The sequence below is a fragment of the Sphaerodactylus townsendi genome, linkage group LG02 (assembly GCF_021028975.2).
Source record: "Sphaerodactylus townsendi isolate TG3544 linkage group LG02, MPM_Stown_v2.3, whole genome shotgun sequence".
NCBI classification, from domain to species: Eukaryota; Metazoa; Chordata; class Lepidosauria; order Squamata; family Sphaerodactylidae; genus Sphaerodactylus; species Sphaerodactylus townsendi.
The window spans coordinates 57,646,242-57,657,782 of record NC_059426.1 but is presented as its reverse complement, the minus strand read 5'-3'; the positions used below and the strand labels follow the sequence as shown (position 1 = coordinate 57,657,782).

Below are 11,541 nucleotides of genomic sequence, written 5' to 3'. Positions count from 1 at the left end.
TGGAGCTCCTTCTCATGATCACTAATTGAGCACATCTATGGTAAAAACATGTACATAGCTTGAATAGTACAACTGAAGATGGGAGGAGAGAGATGAGATTGTAACAGTCTTCAGAAAGGGAGAAAACAGAGAAGAGTGCATCTGGCAAAATGATCAAAAGGAACGAAAGAGAGCACAAAGGTGCTTTCTCTTGAAAAGAAAAAAGAAGGCTGGATCCTGTGAAATGAATTGGGAGGGGAATAGAATGAGTGTCTAGAAGGCAAGGTGCATTTCTAGAAAAATGCACCACTGGGCACAGAGTTCAGCAGTGAACATATGTGGTAGACACAGCTTACATAAGAAAGGTACAAAATGCTTCTGTTTTTGTAGAACTTGGGACAAATAGTAAGATTTTCCTGCCTTAAAACATTAGACCACCTTGGCCATTTTAAGAAATGGTAAGGTTTTCCCCCCCTCTTTTCTAGTGAACAAGGCGCCCAGAAGAAATAACTAGCATTTCTTCCCAGACTGTTCTAAGAATTTTATTCAATCAAAAAAACATTCAGTCCACAATCTCTTTTCTGGTTCGGTTATCAAAGTGCAGCTCTTTGAAGGAGTAAACACTGAGGTCAATAGGATTTGCTAGCATTAATACTGTGTTTAGAAACAAATTAATGGTGTTGTGAAAACATCCTGAATTTTAAATGAGCTAATTTTAGGAAAATACTTCTTACAGAACCTGTCTATATCCTGAAAATGCAATATTTAAAATTTCTGTGCGTGCATGCAAAATTTCACAAAACACTCATAATATATTCGAACAGTTGATTCAAAGTCATAAAAAAGTTTTCAGGTGACATTTTTCTACATCAGTTACAAATTTTAAGTGTGTGTGTGTAAATTTTATTAAAACTGGGCCGCTACTTAAGAAAAAGGAAAAAAGCATTCAAGAACAAGAGAGCATCCAAGTTTGAGGTAATAAAACTGTTGCTCCTTCAGAGCACATACTCTTTTGAAATACTGTACTACTTTAAGGCCCCACTGCAAAAAGTCCAGTCATACAGAATATGCAACTAGTTGCTGAAATAACTCTGTGGGATTGTGCCCTGAATTCCAAGGAGCACCACTTCATCCGCACACGGAGTCAGCAAAGTCTTCTGCTGGATTCCATTATACTGCCCACTTGGTTCAGACAAACTGTTAAAGCATCTCAGATAATATAACTACAACAATGCACATGAACATCTGACGTGCAATCAAGCATTACATAACAAAATAATCCCAATTTAAGTACTGCACTTACTTTTATCATTCATACCACCAACATAAACACATTATAATGGAAGGTTTTAGCAAATAAATTAAAATGTAAAATAACGATAAATATATTTGAGTTTCACCGCAGATGGACATGCTGAAAATGCAACTTCATGGACTGAAAATTTTGTCCAAAAAAAGTTATCAGTGCTGTAAGGTGTGTCCTTAGCAATTTACCAAACTTTTTGTTTTGACTTCTCAGTTTAACACTCTGCATTGTTGATAAAACTTTTGAAAGTTTACTTGTTTTGAGGTTTGTGCATAGTTTTGAACACCACCACAAGTTATTCTGCTTTCTTCTGTTCTTCAGCAGGTGAAAGTACTTTTCTTCTCTGATGTAGCATGTGAAAATACAGCTGAGGGAAGACTGAAAACAAAACAGAATTATGTAAACAAAGTGTTTAGGATTCTATTGTCCACAGTGCAATGAGGTGTTTTAAGGAATGTCTCTCACACACATGCCACAGTCCAAAAAGCAAAATATACTAGTTATTTCACCAAAATTTATAATCCCTTGGCTTGGAATGTGACCCTTCATGATTCATAATGCCTGCCTTCAATGCAGTGACCACTGTATCCTATGACTTATCCTCCACTTCAATTACAGTCAAGCTGCAGAAGAATTTCTCTCACTTCCCAGTACGCAACATGTCTCAAGGACAAACACTGCTACACAGAAGTATTCCAGATACTAGGATATGTAATTTTTCTAACAAAGTCATAGCAACTTTTGTTCTAGGTACTAAGCAGTTTGTCCTCCACATCACCACCACCAGTGGTGTAGCGCCAAGGGGAGAGTGTGCATGACGCACCAGGCACACACTGGTGCAGGGGCGTCCCAGGGTGTGGCCGGGGGGGGAGGCGTGCCCCGGGCACAGTTCCTCCTTGCTACAGCTCTGATACCACCACCAGTCCTAACAGAGGGTTCCGCCCAGTAAAAGGGCAGAACACTCTGAATTGCCATTGCAATTATGGGTGAGTTTAGAACTCGGGCAACCCCCCCCCCCCCTCCCCAGCATTCCTGAGCACCATACTCCAACATCACTCATAAGTGCTAGCCTGTTTTTAAAAAAGCTGAGCCTGGGGAGTTTTTTTCAGCAATAAAACATATCCTGGAATACTCTACAGAAAAACAACAGGCTAGATTATTAGATGAGTTACTCTGAGCCTCAGGAACTCTTTTTAATTTCAGGATAAAGAGTACTATCTGCATAATAAGGTGTAAACATAATTACATCTGCTAAACAGATGTTGTGAATGTGTTTCTACCTCATGGGTCAGTAATGACCTGGTAATTGCACAGGGACTGTCTTTACCTTTAATAAACAGTACAAACATAATCAATCCAACCCAAATTTAGTTCTGTAAATAAAGATTATGTGGAAAAAATGTCATGGCTTAAATTTTCAAAAGTCTGTACCAACCAGGCAATTTAATTTGCATACTTAGTCTACATTAATAGCTCCACATTTACCTGAACATAAAATTATGTTGATCTGTCACATCCCACCCAACAGAAGTATATGAAATCAGTACTGTATATTTGTACTTGTTTAAATAAAGGGAGTATTATTCACATACACTCTTTCCCAATGGCCAGAATAGAAAGCCTTAGAAAACTGATGTTGGATTTTGTTGTTAAATCACACAGTGGTTCTTCTTAGAAGTGTTGCCTTACTATCCATGTACACAACTAGCAAAATGTAATAAATGCTTTCTAATATGATTTATTTTGCTGAAAGCACAAAAATTTTACAGCTTGCATTAAGCACTATGTACCCAAATATTTTTTTTCTAGACAAACTACTTCATATTGTAAAACATGCATAATTCCTCTGACTTGGAATCGCTCTAGAATAGAATAACAAAAGGATCAATGTTTTACATTTTTATCACATCCTTTTTTCAAAAATTTCAAGAACTTTCTACACTTGGGAAAGCCTCCATCTCTATCAATGTTCCCCCCAATTTTTCCCCACCACTGAGCAGAACTTTTGATGGTTTGAGAAAAAATATTATAAATTCAAAGAGAGAAAAGGAGAAAAAGACAGAAAGAAATAAGAGAATGAAGGAGACAAAAGAACTGATTCCTCCCCTCCCCACTCCCCAGCACTGCTCCCACCCAGCAGGAGGCTGCTCTATGAGGAGCAGCAACAAGCAATGCCCCAGCTTGCCTTGCCTCACTCGTTCTCGCCTCCAAGTCAGGCTGCACTTCCCCCCAGCTGCTCCAGGTGGCATCTTGTGCCTCTGTGTCAGCCTTTGCATACTTCTCCCCAGTCAGGCTGATAGTACCCAGCAGAGCTACCTTCCCTTCCCCACCTGGGATTGAGGAAGATCACAGACTGCTCGAGGTTCCCTTGCCAGGTGACCCCCTCACACTAAGTGAACGTTAAACTCTTAAACTGCCTGGTATAGAAATGAACAGTGTGCAGCCACTCCCCCACACAGCCTACAGGGAACATTGATCTCTATCATATAATAATTGATAATTTTAAAAATTCCTCTGCTAAGATTAAAAGGTCAACAGGTTTAACACTCTTCAAACTATCGTACACTCTTTCTGCTTTGTTTTGCTTTACCTAGAAGCCATTCCTGGCCTCAATCAAAACAATGAGACAAGTAGGATAAGTTTAAGTATGTTCACTGCTAATTTTCAATGCTGAAATGGCTTTAAAGTTTAATGCTTGTCAATGACTGAAACGGGATGAACACAAGCTTTTATAGCCATTCTAAGCTTATTTTACATATGTTTTTATACAAAAAATGAATGCAATTGAGGAGTGAACTTACGTGGAATATAGGACATCATAACCAGGATCAGGAATGTATAATAATCAAATGAGAAGTTGTATTTGTTAGGTAAACTAATGGAATACAAGCCAGATCGCCTGACAAAGGGAAGAGCAGCGTATATTGTGAGCAATTCACCCGACACTCCCATTGGATAAAGTACGATGAACAAGGTGTACCTAAAAATACATTTAGACAGAGATAACAATCAGAGACACAGTCTGAAATCTGGGTTTCCATAATTTATATCTTGCTTTACCTAGAGGCCTTTTGAATTCTCAGGGAAAATAGTCAGCCAAAGGCAAACCCTGCATGAGGCTGCCCCCTCATGAGGCCCTGCCATATTTTGTCATCCCTGGCAGTGCCCCATATTGGTTCTATCTTGGGTGCTGCCAGTCCCCCCTAGCCTTAAGACCGGGTGCCACCAACGTGGGGTTTCAGACTGTTGTTATTTGATTTGTTATGCTGCGCTTTGAATTTTAAATATTTAGATATGTTTTTAAATATTTATTGGATGTTGTACTGTGAACCGCCTAGAGCCCTTTGGGGATGAGGCGGTCTATGAAATCTAATTTAATAAATAAATAAAGATGAAAATAGTTCCTTTACAAATGAAATCAATTTGAATACTCTGAATGCAACATGTGCTCTCTTTAACATGCCAACCTACCCAAGTGACTTAGAGATAGCATAACAGACATTATTCAACAAACATCCCATTCTGCAATTTCTCTTTGAACATTCTCCTCTTATTACCATACTAACAATTTTCACATAAGAATATGCCCTACATCTTCCACTTCATTTTGAACACTCTCTTAAGATATTTTACACATATGAGAAATTGACAGACATGCTAATTTGTGTATCGATACCATTTCATTAACACAGATATGCTAGGGCATCAAGAGCCATCAGACATTGCCTGAGAAGTAATAAACGCAAAGGACACGCTTCTAATCCATATCTCTTCAGGTCCCAATGAAACCAATTTTTATTTGTTTGTGTGCTTAAGGTTGGCAATTATGCCCTAAATGTCTGCAAAAAATATTACTAGTGCAATGTTACTGAGGATTTAAGAACTAAATTGTTATATATTTTTGCTTCGTTAAGATATTTTACATTAAAAAGGAGAGTAAGAAGACACTCCAGTGTTTTTCAACAGCAGGAGAAGTAAAAGATGATGTTACACGTCATCTGCCTGAGAATGCTAATCACACCTGCAACATTTATGATCAGTGTAAGTGCTGAACAACAACTTATAATGTTGTATTTACCAACACTCACTTTTGCTACTAAATATGGATGAGCTCTTTCTCTCTCTCTTTCAATTACAAGGACAAAATATGTTCTCATAAAATACCAGCCTGGCAATCAGGAACTGCTGCAAATCCAGCCTGCTGATTGTTGCCTTTGACAACACCAGTATGCTCACCTGGCCCATTTAATGAGGTACGGAAGGTGGTTTAATAAGCTGAAGGTATAAAAGGAATAACGTATAATTTCAGTAACTGTCCAGGCAGCAACAAAAAGGAGGACGCTATCTTCACTTTGTACCTATTAAAGAAAAGTGCAGTTATTATCATATCCTTCAATAAATGTTTATTTTAAAATATAAAGAATTTTTAATTCAGAAATTAATGTTTTCAAGACAAACTGCTTTACTGCATGTAGTGAAACAAACTATAAACTTGAATACTAAGACCAGGGGAAAAAAATCTTTTCTCATATCTGAACAGATAATAAAAGAAGTTCCTCTCCGATTTCGATAACTTGAAGTCTGTAGGAAAACTGCTTCACTTTGCATCTCAAGGACAAAACCCCAAAAGTCATGAAACAATTTTAAAACAACATTCCCACCCAGACTCTCAGCTATATGGTCAATGTTCTTAACAGCAGCCCTTCAGGGAAGGTATAAGGAAATTGCTTTCCTATGATATGTTTCTGGACAGCTGATAGAACATTTAAATATTCAAAGGAGCAGCTGATCACACAGATCTTTGATGGGGGCCAATCCCATAATCATGTCATCAGCCCCATATACATTCAAACATTCTGCTTGAATAAGTAACAGGGAAGTAGCCTGGGAAAGAGCAGCAGGAGAAGTAAAGGAGCAGCAACCTAATTGCTGTTCTCCAGTTTGAAACTTAGCAACCTAAACAAAACTGTTTTCATCCCAAAAAAATCAACCAGGGTTGAAAGGTGATTACAGGGTTGAAAGGTGATTACATGTTGCATTATTACAGGCATCTCATGAACCAAGCAATAGGCATCTCACGAACCAAGCTTCTAGTCAGAAACTAATTGAGAACAAATATTGCCTGCCCAGACCAAGTCCAAAACTCAGACCAAGTCCAAATTCTCACATTTGCTCTTCCAAATGCAAAGCTGGCATAGGAATACCTACCATTTGTCACTGGACAAAACTAGGCTGAAAGCACATACAACTGCCCAACTGCAAAGACAGACTAGGGTACAAGGCAGTTACAGTAGACCACTATTGCTACTACCTCCTGTCCTGTGCCGCTTTTTTGAAACATAAACTCCAGACTTGAAGAACACACTTCTGACTTTTTAATGGAAAATAATAAGTTGTAATACTTTTCATTGCTATCGTTGCTGCTTTATTGTCCACTACTGTTGGCATTAAAAAGAATTTGACAGAAAGGACTAATTCTTAGTAATAGACTGACCACTGATTAAGATCCTGATGTTGAATCACATTTGATTTAAGCCCCTGAAAAGGAGTGGGCTTCTATACATGTTATGTCATGTTGTGATATTCTGATTTTATCGACATAATTTTGTTTAGATTTTTAAAGTGCTTATTTAAAAAAATCAGTAGCCTTGCACTGCCACATCAGAGACCACATTTTGTGAGAAACATACATTTCATGGTAACTTGGTAAAACCTATTGTTCACATAACGAGTACTGTTCTACATATTAATTTCAGTGATTTCCTTCCACTAAGTAAATGTATATAACCTGAGACTCACAGCCCCATCCAGACAACAAGATGGGCAGTGGCAGCGCCATGACCGTGCCACCCTATTGCTCCCAGAGAGGTTTCCTGGAGCCACGGGGAGGTTTGCAAAACAAATCAGGCTCCCATTGCCGAGAAGCCCCTATGGGGTTGAATGGACCCCAAAAGGATCACGTAAGTCTGGAATCCCAGCCACTGGTATAAACCAGCAAATGGCTGGGAGGAAGCCGACAAATGTTGGCTCCTCCCCTGGCCATGCCCCCACTGTACCAGTGGAGCAGGGGAGGCTGGCAGCTGGTGCTTGTTGGCGGCTTCACCCTTCTCCAGGGGTAATTGCCCCAGCAAGGGCATTTCCTCGGGTGGAAGCATGCTCCGCTTCCACCAGTAGATTCAGCCCCCTCCCCTCTGGATGGGGCTCGTGGTGACTGGAAAGTAAGTCAAGGGCAGGTTTTTCATGTTTCAAATTCAGGTGGAATTGTTGATGTATTAGTAGTTTTCTGGAATTTGCTGATGTATTAGTAACTTTTTAAAAATGTAGCTTGTTTGTGGGGAAAATTATACTTGTGTGTTAGTTTTGGGGTGATATATACATGTATTTGTTAGTTGTGAGCAGAGGGGTCCTGGTATTAAACAAGAATGGTACATTGCCAATTTAATATTGTTGACAAATCATCCAAAAATTCTCAGCCAATCTGAAGTGGTTGTCAGTTTGTTCAGTATTTAGATCTGCCTGGAAATCCATAATACGTGGCTGGTAGACATCTGTGTTACCACACCACCCATATCAGTTTAACAGTGTTCTATGAAATGCCAGCTGTTCTTGGTCTTGGAAGTGAACCCCAGAAATCTGCAGCTTGAATTGAGCCTTGCGATGTTCTAGAACACAGAATCTTTTTTTTTTTGCTTTTTTGTTTCTCGTTCTTCAACTTCACTTGGTAATATAAAATATGGATTATAAAGGATTTATCTCAAAAATGCCCTGAGGTTCAAGGGCGATACATTGGTTATCCCAGACCAACACTGTTGAAAGGAATAATTAACAGTGACCAAGATTAAAACAAGTGTTTTGAGGGAGCCAGAACCATACTGGCATGCAGTGAACTATATTTAAAAAGTAAAACTTTGTTAACTCTCGTGAGAAGCACTCAGATATTTGCATTCTGACAGTCCTAATCCAGAGACTATTTCCTCAACCAAACAAAGAAGTAGCCTGGTCTAAACAGTTGTTACTATCCAAAGCCACAGTTTACTCCTTTTAAAAATAACCCATGTCAGAAATTATTGGCTGTGTTAGCATTCCACGGACAGAATTTTCACACCTCTAAGCAAAACTGTTAATGATAGGATGTTTTGAAGGTCATTCATTAATAGAGTAGCCATAAGTCGGAAGTGACTTGATGCATAACATACAGACATCGTTAATTCAGATGAGAATAAAACAAAACACACAGAATATTGAGTTACTTTGGCATTTTTTAAAAGTATAACCTGCTTTGTAATCTACTATTGCCTTCCCTATAGAAAAATACAAGGGCAGCATGGCTAGTGAACTTCCCTGGCATTGCAGTAGCACGTATCTACCAAGCAGAAAGGCCACAACACGCAACAGCTAATAAATTGATCACCTCAGATAAAAGACCATGTGCATTACTGAAGCATTACTCAACTATCTCATGCACTTTCCATTTACAATTTGACACTAGACCTTAAGAACCCACAACAGAAAATGTGTCAAAGGCAAAATTTACTTTTCAGATGCAAACACAGGTAACTACTTGGTTAGACTTTGAAGAATTAATTAATGCAAGGCAGCTGGTTAGATCCAACAGAGATCTGTACAAGCAGAACACAATATTAAGTTTTTCCTCAAAGAGCTTGGAAAGCATGAAGGATTCAACAAAAAGATCAAGCACACTGTTCATGCATCTATACACCATTTCTTACAAAATCCGTAACAGCTGAACTTGCTCTGGGAGTTCAGGTGTGCAGATAGGCCTTCAGAAAAAGAAAGCAAGACAATTTCATAACAATGAGAGATGAGAATTAACTTCAAACAAAGGAATCTTGGATACTTGCTAACTACACCTTTACTGAGCCTTTAGTAACTGTCACAGCATGGTTAGTACTTGGTTAATTCTTACTATTTTTATTGCCAAGATGTTGAAATTATTGTTCCACAAAATAATTTAAATTGCATTACTACTACTAGAATATTACATTCTAGGTGGACACAACTATATTGCTGGTTTGGAAAATAAAGACCATCAAGCAGTGGTCCACTTCCTTTGAGCCGAAAGGAGTTACAACCCTCCTATCGGTACAGCAGCAAAATAGAACAGAAGGGGTTTATCAACATTGCTTTTGTCAAAAAAGCTTTTAAACAGTTTCTACTTTAGCCATGTACAAAATAGGCCAGTTAAGTCAGGATCATTGATTTGTATTCCCTTTGCCACAGGAAAATTGTTGAACTGAATCCAGAAATATGATCTCTTGCTCTCTGCAAGTCTAACAAATTTTACTTCAGATACACTAAATGCCTGCGTGAAAAATGGATATCAGAAAAAAGTGAGCATCTCAAAGCTGCTTTGAGTCCAAAACACAGAAGAGATATTATTGAGTAAGATTAAGTTTATATGGGTTATCTGTTTCAACATCTAGCCAGTTCACCCCCTCCATGAATATCTCATTTCCAGCCAAGAGGTGTTGACCCACTGGGTTCTTTCCACTTCTAATGCAAATGTGCATGGAGGTGTGGAAGTGTTGAGGCTGATCTGATGCCACAAAACTATCCCAGGCTGCAGACAATGGATCCAGCAAAAATGAACATGAGATTTATGCAGTTTCAAGGAAATGGGTATATTTCCCCATCTTTACACTTACCTCTTTTACACTATGAGTTATGGCCCATGTCAGAAAAACTCTTGACATCACCTGAAAAGCAGTCAGGACAACTGAAGAGGGAACAATGCCTGAAAGACATTAGTTAGCATTTAGTACATATTTTAGCCACAGAAATTAAGCTATATCTTAGATGACAGAGAGACAGTTTTCTGACATTTTCCAATATAGTTTGGTTTAATAATCATAAAATTTCTTTTAATCTTCTCCCCAAATATGACAACAGCAATGATTGTCACTTAAAACCCCCAATTTGCTTAACATTTGCTTGGACAGTTATTTATGTATTACTTCACATTTATAGCCCGCCCCCCTGAAGGGCTCAGGGCGGCTTACAAACCAACGTATCATAACTAATATCACAACATCAGATAAAACAATTTAGTAACTCAGTAAACAAATTTTAAAACAGTAAAAAAAGATAGCAATAAACCTACCATGTAATTTAAATGACCAGGGCTTCAAAACTTAGGCAGAGTAGAAAACAACAACAACAACAAAATTTCTGACATCAAAGCAATTCTAGGTCAGGTCTTATTTATGATAATGAGATTTCTACACATTGTACTGAACTTTTAATCAATTCCTTTAAACGTTAGTATAACTAAACTAAACCTGCTCTTTAGGGCTTCCTATAGCAAATGATTTCAACTATTAAAGGCTCCATTACACAGGATTCTGACAAGACGACATCTAAGAGTGCGACGCTCAAAACAGAGAAGTTAAACTAAATTATATGAAATTAAAAAGAGGGAAATTAAAGTAGATTCTAGAGGAAAAATCAGGGTTGCATGACTGAATGATAAAGCAGGCAACTTTTCACACCACAGGAAAAAAAACACCAATCACATGGGAACATCTGGTAACTAACATTTTTCTAAGACGTGCTTGGTATAATTATGAAAAATGCATATTCCAGTAGAATATTGGAAAGAAGTTGGGGAAAAGTTATATTTGTTCTTCACCGCCTGTATTTCTCATTGGAACTCTAAACGTTATCAGGCTATTCCTAGGGCATATTTAACATGGGAGTATCTATACTATAATCTGTCTTGAATGGAATAGGTATTTAAAAAAACACTGGAGACATGCAAAGACAGCCATCATGATGACTGATTTAGTAAAAGTAAATCCACCCACGGGAATGCTTCCATCGTCAACATGGGCTCTTGCGCTAGCGGAGCAGAAACAAACACTAAAGGAAGCAATGGCCCCTGATTTACCTGAGGCTGCACTTGCTGTCACAGGGCCGGAAGCATAGGTGGAGCTACCATGGGGCGGGGAGGGGAAAACACCCTGGGCCCAGGCTGGGGGGAGGAGAATCGCTCCCCCACCCCTCCAACCACCCCCACAGCCTGGAGCAGCCTCCGCGGACCAGAGCAGGCTGCTGTTTTAGCTTTTTAAGGTAAGTGAGGCATGTGGGAGGGGGGGCGTTGAGGGGAGCCATGGGCACCATTTTACCCCGGGCGCCAGTTTCCCTCCCTACAGCACTGGCCGGAAGTAAGTCAAAGGAAGCTGAGCCTGCACCAAGAAGCCTGGTGGGGGAGGATCCTGCAGCAGCCATAGGCATTT

General features: G+C 39.0%; 1 protein-coding gene across 1 annotated transcript in view; it reads right to left on the bottom strand.

Annotated features, from left to right (window-relative positions):
- Positions 1–505: 505 nt before the first annotated feature.
- HACD2 (3-hydroxyacyl-CoA dehydratase 2) overlaps positions 506–11,541 on the bottom strand; it is an 18,369-nt gene continuing 7,333 nt past the window's right edge. The window contains exons 4-7 of the mRNA XM_048486335.1: positions 9,952–10,040; positions 5,522–5,643; positions 4,087–4,265; positions 506–1,663 (exon numbers count right to left, since the gene is read on the bottom strand). Coding sequence (XP_048342292.1) covers positions 1,581–1,663; positions 4,087–4,265; positions 5,522–5,643; positions 9,952–10,040 — 473 coding nt within the window. The 3' untranslated portion in view covers positions 506–1,580. The remainder of the gene's footprint in view (positions 1,664–4,086; positions 4,266–5,521; positions 5,644–9,951; positions 10,041–11,541) is intronic.